Genomic DNA, 20,174 nt, shown 5'->3' with positions numbered 1-20,174 from the left:
GGAGAGAAACTTTCCTGGGATTTGACAATACCAAATCAAAGCAGAGACAGTGTAAGTCCTAGAGCTTACTTATTTTCCGTATAAGGTGGGCATTTTAAAAGAATGTAGTCTATATTTCTGGCCTACTTACATAAGCTATCTTCTTTTTTAAGAAAAAAACAAAACAAAAAGCAAAAACAGATAATGGGCATGTTAATCAAAGACACTGCCACCTAAGTGACTACACAACCAGGACACTGAAATACTAGGTTTAATTTCAACTCTACCTCATCCAAAAGAAGAATGGTAACGAGATCAACTTGGTAAGCACCAAGATGGAGGAAAAGCTGGACCCAGGAGACAAGGCCTTTGGTCAACACTGAGGTCAAACTAGCATCTGAATAGGAAGTTGTCATTTATTTTCAAGAAAATGGACATGCCAGATGTAAGACTATTTAAGCAAAAACGAACATCATCTGATATACTAACACAATATAATATATGTCATATGTGTAGGAAGTATCTCCATGAAAGTTACACACGTTTTTAACCAAGAACAATCCGAACTGAAATTAACTTTTGAAAATGTGACAGGATGCTCAGAAAATTATTTCCTGATTGTCACACATTAATGCTTCTGCATGTCTGCTATTCTTGTGATCCAATAACTTGTGATGGGAAATGGGGAGGATATCCTTTGTTGAGAAGAAGGCCACAGATACTGTCACTACCTGAAAGTGTTTAGATTAAAATAGGAAGCCCACATTTCCCCTTTGTAAAGTCACAAACAACTTGTTTGTATTACAAAAGAATATGTATTAACCACCTGACATTTGTGTCTTGTTTCCCAGTTCATAGTTATGAATATATAACTGAAAAAATTATAAAACAGAACTCTACACTTGTTCCCCCCAAAATTAGGTCTTTTACCTTCCTTAACATGTTTTACCTTTCCAGATCTTTCTTATAGGCTTGGTTTTATCATTGTAAGACCTTTCTTGGACAATACAATTAGGCATATGTTTCTTTTATCCTATTATGAATCAAGACATCTTAAAAACACACGTTTTGGAGAGGGGGAAGAGAAGGAGGGAGGGAGGAAAAACTGTTGGATACTATGCTCACTTCCAGGGTGACTGGTTCAATCACACCCTAAACCTCAACATCACACGATATACCCATGCAACAAACCTATACATGTACCCTCTGAATCTAAAAAAAGATTGAAATTTAAAAAAATAAAAAATATACATCTGAATTTGAATTTGAATTCAATTTAAAGTAAATCATGTTTTGTGTCTTTTTCCTCCTTTCAAAAACTCTGAAAGACGAGAGTTTCACTGCCTCCCATTGTCTGACAGCTCTTCCCACATCCTCAAACAATGAAAACTTTCTTCTTCAGGCCAATGTCCTATCATTTTCCGCAGCTCATACAAGGGACCTTTCTGGCATGATCTTCTTGTTTTCCTAGGTCTTAAAATCATGCCTTCTCTAGATGCTGCCTGGGAACACAATTCTTGAACTCTTCTCTGAGCTTCCTCCAACTCACCACCACTAGAAGTAACGAACACCGGTCCACTCGGCATATGAAGGCTCCCAAGATAGCCCCTTCCTTCACTGTGCCATCTTGACATTCTCCACCCCTAATCACATGTGCAGTCACTGCCAACATTCTACTTGACCTTTATTCCTTTGACTTACAGTTGACTGAAACCCACAGAGCTCTTTTTGTTAACAGATGCTGCTGTTAAGCTCCATTTCACCCATTCTGCTAATTATATTTTAAAAATTGTCCTCCTCCTTCTACTCTATCCATTGCATTAAATACTTCTGAAGTTTAATCTCATTGGTTTAATCTCTTATATAAAGATCAGGTTCTAAAGTCAAACAGATAAGACTAAATGGAATATAAGCAAACCTAAATTTGAAAGGCCCATCAGAGTATTTCCGTCTGGTGTTAGAACAGGACCAGATATGGCGGAAGACTTGCATCTGGTGACTGTGTCATACCCAAAAGCCCACATCTTAAATGACCAGAATCACACTCAGTGTGGTGCTGCCATGAGAGGTACTGGGAAACAACAGACTCCAGCAGACTTTTTCAAACAGTGTGCCTCATCTCAACCACAGAACACAAAAATAACCCAGTGACTGTTTTCTCAATTCTCCCAACCATGACCCATCACTGGAGCCATCCCAAATGCATGAGAGATAACGTAATTGATCACATAAACTGGATGCTTTAGGGAATTAGGAATGAGTTCTCTTGGTTGAGAAAGGCTTTCCCATCTCAAGTTCAGTCCAGGACATATGCCCACCGAGTGAATGGACAGCCATGTAACTGAAACTGCTTAAGAGTGCAAACATGCTGTCTTGCTCACTCCACTTCTCCCTCGCATACACCTCCCTCCCTCCCCCTCCCACCTCCCCACCTCCAGCCTCCAACATCTTGAAGGGCTTTTATTGAAACTGATGTAAGCTAAATAAGCTTCTGATAGGATTTCACTTTAAATCTAATCTATAGCCACTAAAATATCCCCAAATGCAAGGAAAATGTAACAGATATTTATTTGGCAAGAATAAACAAAAAATAATAAAATAAACAAATAATAAAATAAATAAATTTGGCAAGAATGACTCTGACTAGTGAGATTTATGGGTTGTTGTTTTCACCTTTTTCTGATATTTACATATTTTCAGAAATAACTATTACTTTATATTCATACAGAAAATCTACTTTTTAATAATTTTCAAGTTTATAATAATAATGGAAAATATTTACTGGGAAAAAAGCAATATATGAAACAATATGAACAACATTTCAGATTAAATATTGAAAAAATACTGCAAACTGTTAATGTTTGACTTTAGGTGGTGGAAGGTTATTTCAGTTTTCTTCTACTCAGCTGTATTTGCCACATTTTCTGCAAAGAGTGCACCTTGATGATATGATTGGGGAAAATAAACTTCACTTTAAAAAACCAGATTTCTTATTTAACAACAAAGAGATGTTATCATTGCTTTCTGTTTCAATAGTCAATGGCAAAACTAATGGCAGCAATAGACCTCTCTCAATCTATATTTTATATGATTATGAAACTAAACAATCCCAAATCACATCTTCAGTCATTTTCTTGCTTACATTCACAAGTTTGTCACAATCTTTTCCGTGTATAGCTTTATTTTGTTCAACATGATATTCCCTTCTAAAAGCTACATAAGAGTACATGCTCGTATAATGCCATAATAATTATTTTTTTTTCCTTCAGTCTCCTGAGTAGCTAAGACTACAGGTGCATACCACTATGCCCAGCTAATTTTTCAAAACATTTTGCAGAAAGTGGGTCTCACTATGTTGCCCAGGCTGGCCTGGAAATTCTGCCCTCAAGTGATCCTCCTGCTTCAGCCTCCCAAAGTACTAGGATTACAGGCATGAACCACCATGCCCAGCTTAATGCCTTAATTTTATCCAAATACTCTTTGCCACTGGACCTTGTGAATTCTGTTCATCACAAGAAATCTGCTGAACATGAGAAATGATGAATAAGTATACCTACTGCACATAAATGCCTTACAATATCATTCCTCTTTTGTTGCTCAAGAAACTAGTGCTTGGAGAGAATAAGTAACTCTTTCAAGGTCACAAAATTTATAAATGGCCAAGCTGGTGTTCAAACTCGGGTCCAAACAATCCCAAAGTCTAAGTTCTTTCTACTATGCAATGTGGAATGAAGAAATGCCTTTTAGATCCACCTCTGTCACCAACTTGCCATTTGACCTTAAACAATAACTTGCTTCCTCAACTATAAATTAAGAGCTGGACTAGATGACCTTGGAGATCCCTTCCAGCTCTGATGGTCTATGCTCCAAAGCTTTCCCCTTTCCTTTAAAGAACATTGAAAAAACCTTTGGTGTGGACAAGATTTCAGTTTCCCGTTTACATTCTGTCTGGTACAACGTTTGTACGTTCATAAAATTCCCTAGGGAAGTTTTCTTTTCATCTGACACTACCCTCCCAAACAAAGAGAATATGCTGCTACTGGTATTATAAAAGAGCGATTTCTAACAAAATTACATCTGTCACTATGTCTAACAGCGCTCTGCTTAAATGTGCACTTTAGATGAAAACATGATCCATCATTTTTGGGATTCTACATGGACACGAACAGATTCAGAGCCATTTCAACATATACTAATGGGGCAAAGAGGTCTCATACTGGGGACTTCTCCAGAATATCAATTTAGTAAACATAAATGAGCCCACATGGTTGGCTTTGAACTGAAATACACCAACTGGACCAATCATGGCCCTGATTCAAACCCAAATCTTAGGGAGTAGCATGCATAGCACTTCCAGCAACTCCAGTTAAAAGCACAGGGAGAAAAACAAAAGACATTATTTTTACTCTTTAAAACATATAATAAGGCTATCGCACTCTAGATGCAAAGCCAACTTTTGCACAAATTCCAAAAAAGTTAAGACAAAAGCTAAATGCCCTTGGTTTCACATTCTCCTTTTGGATTTTTATAGGAAAAAAGTTTAATCTATCTTTTTAACAGAATCACTATTAAATCTTTTGGACAAGGTATTACTTTTGGAAATGTGTTGGCACTCCCAAACACAACTATGCATCATACCAACGTTCTCAGATGTGGCTGCTTAGAAGGCACTGTCAGAGCCAAGGAACTGATGATAATCCTACTGTATAAAAAGTAGACTCTGGCACACATGAGCCATGTTCTCCCTTTCTATATTTTAATAGTGATAACAGAAAAGGGCAAATATGAAATTTCAATCTGGCATGAGTACCGTTAGAAGCACTGCAAACCAGCCATGGTCAAAGTATATAACCATTATAGAAGACACTCCAAATTGCAGTAATCAGGTCACTTTCACAAGTGTGCTCATTAATTTTTCAACACCTATTAAGTGAGGGCCTACAGTGTGACTGGCACTGCTTTAGGCACTGAGGATTTAACAGGGAAAACAAAATAATGTCCCTTAATTTCTGTCTTATGTTACAATGGGGAAAGATACACATAAAGAAGTAAATAAATGTAGAGAAATATGGCTCATGAGCCATATGATGTCTGTCACAGCTACTCAACTTTGCCATTATAGTCAGAAAGTTGTCATAGATAATATATAAATGAATGGGCTCACTGTGTTTCAATAAGATTTTATTTACAAAAACAGACAGCTGGTGTTCAGTTTCCCAAACCCCAGTCGAGAGTACACCCTGCAAGATCATCTGATTCCCATTCTATGGGATCTATTTTACAACTCGCAAATTGTAGGTAACTGGAAGCAATGCAAAAATAATTGTCTATAGATAGGCAAGTGAATTATGTCTGGTGGACAGTTTACACCTTTAGAAAAGGTCCAAAATATACTGGGCATGGTAGCTCACACCTGTAATCTCAGCACTTTGGGAGGCTGAGGCGAGTGGATCACCTGAGGTCAGGAGTTCAAGACCAGTCTGACCAATATGCAGAAACCCTGTCTCTACTAAAAATACAAAAATCAGCTGGGTGTGGTGGCGAGCAACTGTAGTTCCAGATACTCGGGAGGCTGAGGCAGGAGAACAGCTTAAACCTGGGAGGCAGAGGTTGCAGTAAGCTGAGATCACGCCACTGCACACTCCAGCCTGGCGACAGAGTAAGACTCCATCTCAAAAAAAAAAAAAAAAAAAAGAAAGAAAGAAAGAAAAAGGAAAGGTCTGAAATAGACCATTTTGTGCCTACTTGCACATTTCCAATCCAATATAACTTTATTCCATATAAATTTGTCCTTTTTTATACTTTTCCTTTTAAATGTTAAATTAAAATTTTATCTTTTCATTTAACCATGGGCCTGATTCCCTCATTTAATTTATAGGTTAAATTAAAATGTATTTTTTTTTAATTTTTAAATATTATTTTAAAAAACAATAGAAACAGGGTCTTGGTATGTTGCCCAGGCTGGCCTCAAACTCCTGGGCTCATGTGATCCTCCCACCTTTGCCTCCTAAAGTGCTGGGATTACAGGTATGAGCCACTGCACCGGTTCTAAATTAAAACTTTAACACATATTTATTTTACAGCTATATAAGAATCACGATTTCATGTTTTAGGGGAAGTTATCTTTTAGCAGTTTTGGAGGTCTCACTAAGACACCTGATGGCTCACCTGACAGAACAAGGAAAACTTCCTCATCAGAGTATACCATACTTGGGCTCCTTAAATCCAAGCACAGTTTTCCTTGGCTCACAGAGGTGAATCCAAAGGAGCAGTAGAACTTGGCTTTGTTTTTCTTTTTTATTTATTTATTCGGTATTTTTTTGAGACAAGGTCTCACTATGTTGCCCAAGCTGGACTTGAACTCTTGGGCTCAAGTGATTCTCCACTCCTGAGTAGCTGGGATTACAGGTGAGATTACTGCAAAAGGCTCTGTCTAATCTTAAATTTCTTATCTAATAATTCTATATTTGGGTTATATGTCTATATAAATCATATTAATTATATATCAATATATTAATATTACATATTGATATATCATAATATATTGGTATTAATACACAGCCCATAAGTTATTCCCTATTTATGGCAGCAATGGCTGGGGATTTGGTTTAACAGTCTGACCATCTGGTGATCTATGTAAATAGATTAATGCTTTATAAAGATCTATTCTCTGTTGAGAATAAAACAGAATCTGATTCTTTAGTCTCTTTCATTTCTATCATAAGACTTTTCAAGTTATAAAAGGAGTTAGAATGTTATTCTAATCAAAATAATGAGCTACTGAAAGGTTTTAAGCGGAAGAGTGACATAATCTGATTTATATATGTTTTGTTTATATGGCGTGTGTGTGTGTGTGTGTGTGTGTGTGTGTGTGTGTATGTGTGTTATTATTATTTTAAGTAACAGGGTCTTGCTCTGTCTCCCAGGCTGGAGTGCAGTAGCACAATCATAGCTTACCACAGCCTCGAACTCCTGCACTAAAGGTTCCTCCTGTCTCAGCATCCTGAGTAGAGGGGACTACAGCGCACGCTACCATATGTGGTTAATTCTTTCTGTAGAGATGGGGTCTCACTATGTTGCCCAGGCTGGTCTCAAACTCCTGGACTCAAGCAATCTTCTTGCCTCAGCTACCCAAAACACTGGTATTACAGGTGTGAGCAACCACACTGAGCCTGTTTTGTTTATATTTTTAATATTTTCAATCAGTCTGGCTGTTATATGGAAAATAGGTTACAAGAGAGACAATAGCAGAAGCAAAAAGATCAGTTATGGCCATTAAAGTAATCCAGAGGCCTGATGGAAAGGAAGCACTGAGAAACGGCTGGATGTGGAACAAATAGTGCAAACAGCTGATGGACTGGATGAGGAGGCATGAGTGGAGTGGAGAGGAAACAGGATGGCTCCCTGTGCTCTGAGCCTAGACAGCCAAGTGAGCAACACAGGGCTTCAGCTGAAATGGAGACCTGGCAGGTGGGGGGCAGGTGGGGTGCAGGTGGGGAGCTGGATCAAAAGTTCTGATGTAGACACATTAAACAGGATGTGCTATTAGACAGTCAAGTGGAAAAGCTGAGTAGACTGGTGGATATGTACTTCTGTTGCTCACAGGGAAGGCTGGAGAGGGAAAATTATAAGTCATTAACACACAGCTGTCACATAAAGCCCAGGCATAAACGAGCTCCCTGGGAGAGAATATAAATAAAGAAGAGACAAGGACTAAGTCCTAAGACTAACATTCAGAGGTCAGGAGAGACAGCAAGATCTGAACCCTAGGACATAACAGCAGGAGGAGGAGCCTGTGAAGACAGGCCAGAGACAAACAGATGAAAGAAGGAATCCCAGGGGAGCGTGGTCTTCTAGATGCTGGGCACAGAGTTTTCAGGAGGCCTGGTCAACTGTGTTTCTAAATATGACTTGGAGATAAAGTAAAATGATCTGCATATGAGAGGCATGTGAAAGGAGAGAGGGAGGCTGGCTGTACGTACGCCTGTCCAGAAGAGCAATACGCTTGAGAAGCCCTTTTCTAAAATGCTTGAGATCACAAGGGTTTTAGATTTTGGATTTTTTTTGGCTTTTGGAATATTTGTATAAAAATAATGAGACAACTTGGGATGAGATCCAAGTCTAAACATGAAATTCATTTGTGTTTCATATACACTGAAGGCCAATTTTATACCTTTAAACATTTTATATTTTTAATAATTTTTGGCAGGAAGCAAACTTTAGGTTAAGTCCTCGTGTGAATTTTCCACTTGTGGAGTCATGTTGGCACTCAAAAAGTTTTAAATTTTGGAGTGTCTACATTTCAGATTCTTGGATGACAGAGGCCCAACCTCTACGTTCTCCGTTGGCCAACATTCTCTCTGCTGTTCTCTTTTGTTTCCAGAGATTGTGGGACAAACATCAGCATTTACTATTTTGCCCCAGACACGTGCTATCATCATAAGACAAAAAATAACACCAAGTCTCTAACCCTGAAATTCAAATTTAAGATGAAGGTGAGGAGATTTTTAAAATTCCACATATAGCATCTACATATAAAAAGGGGGCTGATAAAATATCTATATAAAAAAGAGACCGATACAAAGTGCCTGACCCCTGACTTAGGGAAAACACTTAGGAAGCCACTGAACCCTGCTGCCTTCCTTCACAGTGCTTAGTCACAGATCTGTTCATCATCACCCCCTCATCCAGACTGTAAGCTCACAAGGACGGTGAGTGTACAACAGAGAATATGTTGGTTTTCTTCATCAACATATTCCTGCGGCCTAGCACACTACTCAATATATCCTTACTGAATAAAATACAAGCATTTGTCGGTCTCCTGTATTTACTTTTATAACATAGGAAGAGACAAAATAAAAATATTAATAGACAAAAGAGCAAAGCACTCATCCATCTAGGAATTTTATTTTATTTTATTATTTTTTTGAGATAAAGTCTGTGTCAACCGGGCTGGAGTGCAGTGGCATGATCTTGGCTCACTGCAACTTCTGCCTCCCAGACTCAAGTGATTCTCATGCCTCAGCCTTCCAAGTAGCTGGGATTATAGGCATGTGCCACCATGCCCAGCTGTTTTTTTGTATTTTAGTAGAGACAGGGTTGTGCCTTGTTGGCCAGGCTAGTCTCGAACTCCTGGCCTCAACTGGTCCACTTGCCTTGGCCTCTCAAAGAGCTGGGATGACAGGCGTGAGCCACTGTGCCTGGCCCATCTAGGAATTTTAGATACCTATTTTCAAGATATTGCCAAATCTACCGTTAAATAAAAACAACATATACTCTGGATAGCTGATAAAATATGACATCTTTTGCTGGGCACAGTGGCTCACACCTGTAATCCCAACACTCTGGGAGACCAAGGCAGGAGGACTGCTTGAGCCCAGGAGTTGGAGACCAGCCTGGGCAACATGGTGAAACCCCGTCTCTACAAAAAACAAGCAACCAAACACAAATGGCTGGGTGTGGGCGTGGTGGCATACACCTGTAGTCCCAGCTACTCAGGGGGCTATGGTAGGAAAATCACTTGGGCCCGGAAAGTCGTGTGGCTGCAGTGAGCCATGATCATGCCAATGCACTCCACCCTGGGGGAAAGAGTGAGACCCTGTCCCCCCTCCCCCCTCCCCCCCCAAAAAAAAGGATCTTCTTAAAAAAGCTGAGGAGTAAGCCTGTGTTCTTAAGACTTTGGAAAATTATGCCAAAACACACCAGAACAGTAATGTTTGAAATACTGAACTTGAAAAAAGATACCATCTATGAAGGTCACACAGGGATGATCAAAACATATCCATAAATAGCTCTCTAATAGACAATAGTCATTGATATAGTCATGGAGTTTAGAACTAGACTAACAAATTCAATTCACCACAGACAGAAGTTAAAATTATTTGCACCTAAATTTGTTTTTGTCACAAAAACTCTTAGAGGCCGGGTGTGGTGGCTCAAGCCTGTAATCCTAGAACTTTAGAAGGCCCATGAGGGTGGATCACTTGAGGCCAGGAGTTCGAGACCAGCTTGGCCAACATGGCGAAACCCCATCTCTACTAAAAATACAAAAATTAGCCAGGTGTGGTGGTGCGCACCTGTAATCCCAGCACCTCGAGAGGCTGAGGTAAGAGAATCACTTGAATGCAGGAGGCAGAGGTTGCAGTGAGTCAAGATTCTACCACTGCATTCCCTGAGTCACAGAGCAAGACTCCGTACCAAAAAAAAAAAAAAACCTTACAGAAAAAGCCTGATAAAAAGACTATGTCTATTTTTATTTCTTCGTTGAGCAACAAAAAAATCTGCAGACTGCAAATATCCATATATTTACTAGAAAAATTTCCATGCTGTTTCCCTAAAACGGACTTCCCAATGTTACCATGATTTGAAAAGCATCTCCCTGACAACCCCTACAACTCTGCAGTACGTACTGCCCTGTCATCTTCACGGGTGCTGGAACACAGATGTCTGCCCTAGCCCAGTGACTGAAGCCCCGAGGAGACGGCAGCCGATGAACCCTGCAACGATGTCAGAAGCCTCCACTCTGGGGGAGTGTGCTAACCACTCAGCTGAGAGGCTTAGAAACAGCCACTAAACAATCTTTTATTATATTCCAAAAAATTTGGCTTCTAAAACTTCTGTGCATTTCCTTTGGTTTGCATGCCTCTGTGAAGTTGTGTTGTGTATATTCCTGAGGTCACATGCTTCTTAACACATAGGCTCTCTATCTGCAAAGACAGAGTTTTGTGGGTTTATGGACTATGCTGGATAAGCTCCAGTGCTATTCTGAACAGAAGCAGAAACGCTCATGCAAGTTAGATATAATCCGTCATGTTTTTAACTCTGCCTCATTTACAGGCTCCAAGAGTACTTTCTGAATTTTAAATTAAATGGTAAATGTTAAAACATTTAATCAGCGTGTTTTGATTTATTTTAAATAGTCAAAACATTTTAATCAGTATAGGAGTTTTTTCTTAAGAAAACATTTCAAAATAAAATACCTGGCCAGGTGCAGTGGCTCACACCTGTAATCCAAACTCTTTGGGAGGCCAAGGTGGAAGGGTCACTTGAGGCCAGGAGTTTGAGACTGGCCTTGGCAACACAGCAAGATCGTTTTTCTACATAAAAATTAGCTGGTGTGGCATGGTGGTACACGCCTGTAGTCCTACCTACTCACAAAGCTGAGGCAGGAGCATGCTGGAGCCCCAAAGGATGAAGCTGCAGTGAGTTCTGATCACATCACTGTACTCTAGCAGGATGACAGAGCAAGACCCTGTCTCACTCAAAAATAAAATAAAGTAAAATAAAAATATAAATAAAATAAAAGTACCTAACTGCCATTCTTGAAAGCTGGGTGCAGTCATGTATTTATTCTTTATAGCAGCTTAAATATTTACATTAAAAAAGAAAAAAACAAAAACAAAGCACACACCCTTAATTAACTGAATTATTTTTTTCTTTTTTTGACACATAGTCTCACTCTGTTGCCCAGGCTGGAGTCCACTGGTGTGGTCTTGGCTCACTACAACCTCCGCCTCCCAAGTTCAAGCGATTCTCCTGCCTCAGCCCCCCGAGTAGCTGGGACTACAGGCACGTACCACCATACCTAGCTAATTTTTGTACTTTTAGTAGAGATGGGGTTTCACCATGTTGGCCAGGCTGGTCTTGAACTCCTGTCCTTAAGTGATAGAGGGTTACAGGCATGAGCCACCGTGCCTGGCCAACTGAATTACTTTTATTCTTCTAAATCAAACAGCTTTGCAAACAAATATGTTTTCCTCCTACATTTTCCCTGAAGTTTACACATCCACATTACCAAGCAGCAAGCAATCACCGGCCCCCTCCCACCCACCACCACCAAGCAACGAGCGGGCAGCAGGAGCGCCCTGATGTGCCAGGGGCTCGAAGCTCAGGAGCACTTCCAACAGAAACAGCATTAAGCACAGGGCTGGGTTTCGGGTTGGATGCCATAGGGGACTTGGATTCCCTCTGGAGTCTACATAGTTGCCAAGGGTGTTAATTATAAAGAACTAACCTAAGATTAAATTATGTTTCAGAGGAAAACAAAGCTTGAAAAACTATTCTTGGCATTAGTCCCTGAAGCTGCAGATGAATTAGACCCTGAAGCAAACAAACAAACAAAACAATAGAGCCTGGTCTCTGAGAGAAAAAAAAAAAAAAAAAAGAGAAAGAAGTGAGAAAATGGGACAGCGGCTGGAAACAACCCATTTGGTCTCAAAGGACAAGCCGGCTGCAGGGATAACTGAGAGCCAGAAGGTGGTGTATCAGGAACTGCATTCGTTTATAGAGATTTCAATTACTCAAGAAAGATGGTATCAGATAGAAAGTCAAAAATTAACAAGCTAAAAAAATGCTAAGCTGCCTTCATCTTCAGTATGCCGCAAAAAGGAGGAAAAAGGTTTTCAAACTTGATTTATATGATGTTAATACAAATCACAGTCCAGACCTCCTAAACTTGGCATGGATCATACATTAAACACACATTTCTCTGGTTCTACAGGACTCAAATGAACCTTTGTGCCAAATGTCAGCTTGGTAAGTTTGATAAAATCTTATGAAAAATGGCAGGCTTTCAGACCCCTGGGCTCTCTCTTTGCTTTGAAGGAGTATTACAAAGAGCAGTTTCAAAGTAAAGACAAGTGGTGCTATAAACCATCACTCAGTGCTATGGGAGCAGGTCAGAATGGCAGGTCAGAAGGGAACACTGGAGTCCAAGTTTCAGTAGAATGCTTAGCTTAGCAAAAGCAACTTCTGCTCACACTGTCCCCACATGCAGTTCACCTAGGAGAGAACTCTCTGGATTTTTTTTTCACAGCTTTCTGTTACATCTTAGGTACAAAGCTGAAACTAAAAACGTCTTATAAAATAAGCTAACATTTGTCAAGAAGGCCATTTCGCATCACCTGGCTGTCATCCAGCCCCTCAGACTCATGCTAATTAAAGTTCCCATTGCTTGGAACAAAAAAGCCCACTCTAAGAAATTGATTCAGAGAACCAGAAGTAAACAATGGGTCTCGTACAATTCTAAGATACTAGAAATGTCATAAACCTGGCAATGACAAATAATAGAGATACCTAAAAATGTTTTAGGTAATTTCAATACCTTAGAATTAATATTTTCAAGGTTAACTGAAGAAACTAGGAACCAATTTGTATATAAAATACAACTTCAGGGCTCATGCCTGTAATCCCAGCACTCTGGGAGGCTGAGGCGGGTGGATCACTTGAGGCTAGGAGTTTAAGGCCAGCCTGGTCAATATGAGAAAACTCTGTCTCTACTAAAAATACAAATAAAATTAACTGGGCATGGTGGCGCATGCCTGTAATCCCAGCTACTCGGGAGGCTGAAGCACAAGAATCGCTTGAACCCAGCAGGCAGAGGTTGCAGGGAGCCAAGATTGAGCCACTGCACTGTTGCCTGGGCGACACAGTAAGACTGTCTCAAAAAAACAAACAAACAAAAAAAAAACCAATAAAAATTAGCCAGGAGTGGTGGTGGACGCCTGTAATCCCAGAGACTCCGGAGGCTGACGCAAGAGAATTGCTTGAACCTGGGAGGCAGAGGCTGCAGTGACCTCAGATTGTGCCACTGCACTTCAGCCTGGGCAAGAAAAACTCCGTCTCAAAAAAAAAAAATTAAAACTTAAAAAAATACAACTTCACACACATACTGAAAGATAATATATCCAAGTATTAATAGTAGTTATATTGTTATCAAGAGGGAATAGGTGGTTTTTATTTTCGTATACTTTGAAACCCACTTAGAATAGGAATATGCATACATTGTTGGCATAAACAAAAAAGCTGTTTTGCTTTCTTTAAAAGATCATTTTATAAAATACAGAAAATGTCAAAGGGGAAATAATTTTTAATATTCTCCTGTCTCTTCCTGGACTCAGAATGACATCGTCATCCACACATTTTCCCAAGCAATAACTGGGGTGTCATCCTTGGTCCTTTGCTGTTCCTTATTCCCCACACTCATCAATTTCAAGTCTATCTCACAGCAATAACAACACTTCCAATTCTATCCCCATGGCCACCATCCTCATACAAGCCGGTAAGGTGGCCTCACTGTAACTGTCTTCAGGACAGTCCCTCCCCACCTCTCCACAACGAGGCTCTCCAGCCTCCATCTCCTCCTCTACTACAGACTTCTCAAAGCAAGCCACACTACACACTAAGAATGCTTTTCACCTTCCCGCTAGTTGATTCTATCTATGGGGAAGGGATCTAAGATCCAAGGCAAGGCTTGCTGTCCATGTTGCTGTATTGATCAAAATACAATAAGCACTTCTAAGAGGAAGCTGAAAGAGACCTTTCTCATGATGAACAGGTTAGGTGCAAGCTGATTTATTCTGCCTCTCCTTACAATGTTCTCCAAAGGGTCAGAAACCGGGAGAAAACTATGTAGCACTGGTCCGAGGGAAGGCATTTCTTGTGATCTGTATAACCCTCAATCAATGAACATCTCTAAGACATGCCACTGGGGAATTCAAGGATGAATCCTCTGAAAGTACTGCTTACCAGATTAGACTTCTCACAAATTATCCCAGAACCACAAACAGCCACAACTACTACAAAGGGAGCCTGGCACAGGCAATGTAGGTGCCATCATGTCTCCTTGGGCTGCCACAGTCTGTGCTTGTTGAGTCTTGTGGCGGCAAAAGCAATCTTTTCAGAACACAGATCTGATCCTATCACTCCCCTGCTTACAACTCTGCCAGGACTCCCTGCCCTACATCCCCACAGCTGGCTCACAAGACCCCTCCTAATCTGGCTTTCCACCTGTCCCCCAACTCGAATGCTGAGACGTGGGAGGCACTTGCTCCCTCAGCTCTGCACCCACTGTTCCCTCTACTGTCAAGATCTTTCTCCCATCTGTCCAACCTGGGAAAGCCGACTGAAAAGGAAAATAAAAAATCCTTCTCCCATTCGGCACCTCACTCTACCCCATCCCCTCACCCAGTCTACACAACTATCCTCAGGTCCCTCCTTCAAAGTCTCTCCCTCTGGGAAGTTTTCTCTGAGTGCCAATCACACTTCTCATCAGCTCCCAGGCCCTCGGGGGTACAGGGTCTCTCCTATGTGCTGCCGCAGTACCCTGGTAGCACTCCTCACAACGAATTGCAATTGCCTACCTTCTTGTTGGATTCCTAACAGTAATTCCTCAAGGCGAATGGCCGTACCCTAGACACTGTAATACTGCCAGCATACAGCACAGTTCCTGACACACAGTTGATGCAGTCTGTAATATTTATTAACAAATGAATACAAGGAAAGATGGGTAAGTTGATAGGAATATGAACGCAGTGTCTGTGAGTCCAGGGGAAAAGGAACGAATGGCAACTTAGGAAAACCAAAATGCTTCCTGTTTGAACAGGCTTCATTTCACTACAAACCAAATGAAATATCTCAAAGTGCTTCCAGCTACACATCAGTATCCCGAAACCGCACAGTCAACAGCAAGCAGCATGCTTTTTTTTTGAAAATACATGGCTGAGCAATTTTAAAAGGACCATGGTAGACAGGAAGAATTTTCATACCTGGAGGCTGATAATGGTTATGGAGAGTTCACCTCCCTCAAATTCTGATCTTCAGTGCCACTCACTCGACCCTCTTCTCAAATCTCAGATAAGGGAGACGTCTGCTGAGTATAAAGTAATCTAATGCCAACTTTATACTATGTGCTTTTCTGTTTATGAGATCATATTTCCTTATGTTTTGTTTCTACTATAAACTTTAAGGGAAGGGTAGGGAGCTTCTGGCTATTTAAGAATTATTTAAGGAGAGGAGGAAAAGATTTTTTTTTTGCAAACTACATGCCATCCCTGATTAGGATGATCTATGATAACTTCTTTTATATGTAACTTACTTTTAAAAGAAACAAACTACAGTGAACGACGACTTGAAGAGTAAAAGACCTTTTAGAATTAGACCTTTGGATCAATAATAGCTGAAAGTTTAAGATTCTGAAATACTTGGAAACAAAAAATTAATGTAAATCAGAAGAATAAATACTAATTTCTAATGTCTATTTTAATATAATATTAAACGGTTTCCATAAAAGAATGTATGAGCATGAATTGACTGGCTCCAGAAAGCAAACTCAACCTACAAGTGAGTCTACTGTGTCTAATGTACACAGCCACCTGTAGACCCAAGTTCTTCAATACATCCAGTTGAAAAAGTATCTTGGGTTGGGCATGGTGGCTCATGCCTGTAATCCCAGCACTTTGGGAGGCCCAGGTGGGAGGATCACTTGAAGTCAGGAGTTTGAAACCAGCCTGGCCAACAGAGCAAAACCCCATCTCTACTAAAAATACAAAAATTAGCCAGGTGTGGTGGCATGCACCTGTAATCCCAGCTATAAGAGGCTGGGGTAGGAGAATCACTTGAACCCAGGAGGCAGAGACTGCAGTGAGCCGAGGTTGCAGCACTGCACTCCAGCCTGGGTGATAGCCAGACTTCGTCTCAAAAAACTAAATAAGTAATAAAAAGTATCTTTGCTTGTCCTATTTTTTCTGAAACTCCTCTATGTATTACTTACCGGAATGTAATAGATGCCCATCTTGGGGGTTTCATTGGCCGTAAGAAGCATGCCTGAAAAGAAACACGATGAAAAAGGTCAATGCATGGGAAAGGAAAGTGTCCTTTTCTATTTGCTTTCCATTCTGAAATGCCTGAGGAACTTCTGTTAGTCAGTGAACAAAGTAAAGTATTTCCCACAAAATGTCATAGCAAATTCCTAACTTTTGCATTAAACTGACTGCAAAACCAAGTGACTATATTTTGTTATGGTTTATACCAGAAAGGCCTAGAGGGACCCACAGGCCCCGACCACGGCATAGTCATTCCCTCACCAAGGATTCTAACAGACTGAACCAACAGGGTGGGTAATCACTGAGTCTCCCTGGGATCAGCATATAAGACAGCAAAACTGAAGAAAGGGATAACTTTCCGGCATTCACTGAAGGACTCTCTATAACCCCAGGAGCAACCTACAAATACATTATTATTTGGTACTAAACTCCTTAGTATCAAAGTATTCAAATGTCTCAGTTTGTTCCTTTTTCTCTGCCATTTTTGCAACATGCTCCTTCCCCAAGTGTTTTGAAGCAGCTCTAACACAGCAATAAGCAAATGCCAAAACTCCCTAGAACCCCTGCTCCGACTGCTGTGCTTTAAATAAAACTGAAACCAGAAAGCCTTTGGCCAGTCCTTCATAATAATCCAGGCACTTTCACATAGATTATCCTAGTGAGCATGCAACAACCCTCTAAATGAAGAAATATCATCAGCCCTATTTTATTGATCAGAAAAATAAAGCTGAAAGGGACTGATGTCCCAGTCATGACTGAGGGAATGTTAAAACTAAAGTCAAACTCAAGAACTCCTGTTTTTAAATAAAGATTTCTATAGATCAGCCAAATCATAATTCATTTTAAAAAATCTATTTGTAAGATACAATAAGAATCCACAGAGGGAAGACATTTAGATGATCAGATCGCATAATGATAAATTAATATACCAAACGTTAAGTGTAATGATTAGATTATATTTTTAGAGATATTTTTTGCTGCCTCTCCTTTTGTTACACAAACGTTTGTAAATGTGATGATATTTGACTCTGTTACAGAAATGAAATGTTGCGTGAATAGAGTGAATTACCACTCAAGGAACTCAATGTTATCTTATCAAAACCACATCTTGCCCATAACAGGGCTAGTGTGAGCTACCCTTGAACTGGGACCAATAGGTCACCAAAAATACACACACACACACACACACACACACACACACACACACCCATAAAAACATCTAAAAAGCACCTAATGAAGTCTAAAAAAGCAAGAATAATGTCTGAAACCAAAACAAAATCAGTGCTATTTTTCATAGCTTGTAACCCCTGTAGACTCTTCCATCTCAGCACTTTTTCTGGCCTTGCAAACAATGTTCTCTGAGGTCATGATGGACAGAAACAGCCTCTACTGATTGTGCTTTCTATGTCTCTATTACAGCACTGCCGAAAGAGCTCTAGGAGCTCTTGGACATAATTAAAGAAGTTCTGGAGATAGAAGCCACATCTTTACAGCCAAAATGAAGGTTCCTACTAAAGACCTCTCCTAAGCCTTCTCCGCTGGCTCAACCCTGAACACTCAACAGTGAACATTCCACAAGGAAATACACCACCACCTACCAAACCACAGAAAGGGCTCTAATTTAATTACACAAAAAAAAACTCAGACTGGTCACAGCTAGATTGTTTTCTAAAATGGAGGAGGATCTTGCATAGCCACATGATGTTTTGGATAAAGGAATGACTATTACTATCTAGTAACTCCCAAGAGGTTAATCAAGAGTAGGAAAGGTAGCCAAATCATTTATTTCATAAGAGAGCAAGCAGCGCAGGACCACTACGCGCCCCTTCTTTATGGCTCGGATCTGAGTACGGCAGATTCATGTGCTCTGCTCTTCCTTTCTTTCCCACACCTTTTCCTCCAGCTCTGCTCTTTGTGTCTTGCGCGTAATCACTGTGGGCTTAATCATATTTTAGAAAAGCTGAAACTGTCTTTTTTCTTTTCACTTACTCATTTTGGAGTAATTGAAGCATAATCATGATATGGTTTTGTAATTTTTTTTATACCAAGACTGCTCAGTATATTGGGAAATGGTTCCGCCTTCCTGCCTCGTTGTTGCTCATCGGCCACCTATACAGCACCTGTGCAGTGAGCAGTTGCTCCATGCAGGTCAAGGCACTTGGATAGACAGCACAGCTCTGTGACTTGGGTGTGCATCAGATTCATGACACAGGGAGCTTGTAAAGCTTACGTGTGTCTGAGTCCCACTCCAGACCTGTGAAATCAGGATTAGTGGTTTCAGAACCACTGGTAGAGAGAAAAGAAGGTGGGCACTGGGCTCAAGAAAGATCCAGTTCAGGCTTTAATAGTGGTGGAAATTATCCAACCTCAGCATTTTCACCTGCCTTACAGGGCTGTTGGAGACTGCCTCTGTTGGTAAAGGTGAAACAGCCTTTTATTCCCTGTCCGTGCCCTCTAAATACATGTGAAACTGTTGGGGTCATCTGTAAATATCTTTGGTGCCTCGTATAGTAAACTGAAATGGCCCATACTTTTATCTGAGGTTCTATACAGGGCAGGAGCATCCCTGCCAGTCCCCTTTGGCACAGTTCTGTGTGCACAGCCTGTCTCCTCTGAGCTCTTCAAGGCAGTGACTGATACCATATGTCTTCATGCAGCGCTTCCCAACATGTTTGGTGAAGAACCAGGATTTTGGTTTTTTGTTTTGAAGTTTCTAATCTACTGCACATTGATATGTCTGTAAAATACAATACAAACGAATGACTAGGAAAACGATCACACGTTTGCATGTCACTGCAGTGTTAATTGCAGGTTTCTAAATGCTGGTTTTCAGTTTCTGCACGTATTTCCTGGCTGGTAACAGTTTGCAGTCTGGACCTGGGGACACACTTGGAGCAGTTGTAGAGCACTATTTCTGATTCTGTGTTGTGAGCTTCAGTGAGCCCCGTAGTCCCCAGAGCACATGCAGATGAGTACTGACTCGTGCATGTTTCTGGGGAGGGCACTATTTTGTCAAATTCCCTTTGATTATATTATTACAGTATACAGTGTATACAGTATACTATACACTATAGAGTACTGGTTCATATTGGAAATATGTTCTTTTGACTCTAGGTGCTGATATCTGTTTCTTCCTTTAAAAATGTGTAGTTTTGCAAGAAACCGTACTTTGTAATGAAGACATCCCTTAACAATGGGATCAACCTTACCTCTCTCAGATACTGCGATAATCCGCTATGATACAATCTGACATGAAGACCCAGCAGCCTGCACGTCACTCTTGCCCTAAATTTAATCTAAGCTTAATTAAGTTTTTAGACTTAACTTCTATTTTAGAAAAAATACAGGGTAGATAATCAATTTAAACAACATCACGAGGAAAAAAAAAATCACATAAATCAAGGATGAGGGATATTCTATGAGACCACTGGCCTGCTCTTTGAAAAGTCAGTATCATGGAGAAGACAAGAAAAAGATGTAGGAGACTATTCTGGATTGAAAGAAACCAGAAATACAAAAGATATATAAAGATACACAAAGCTAAATGTAACACACAACTTCAATTATATCCTGGTTCAAAAACAAACAAACCGA

At 40.3% G+C, this 20,174-nt stretch overlaps 1 protein-coding gene across 2 annotated transcripts in view; it reads right to left on the bottom strand.

Annotated features, from left to right (window-relative positions):
* The window catches only part of NOL10 (nucleolar protein 10), a 113,683-nt gene that overhangs the window by 50,516 nt on the left and 42,993 nt on the right, over positions 1–20,174 (bottom strand). For both annotated transcript variants that reach the window (XM_032294135.1, XM_032294136.1), the window contains one exon: positions 16,529–16,581. In XM_032294135.1, coding sequence (XP_032150026.1) covers positions 16,529–16,581 — 53 coding nt within the window. The remainder of the gene's footprint in view (positions 1–16,528; positions 16,582–20,174) is intronic.

This window comes from Sapajus apella, unplaced genomic scaffold (genome assembly GCF_009761245.1).
Source record: "Sapajus apella isolate SASKATOON/1434 unplaced genomic scaffold, GSC_monkey_1.0 scaffold31, whole genome shotgun sequence".
NCBI lineage: Eukaryota > Metazoa > Chordata > Mammalia > Primates > Cebidae > Sapajus > Sapajus apella.
The sequence above is the reverse complement of the archived record's forward strand: the minus strand, read 5'-3'. Positions and strand labels throughout refer to the sequence as shown.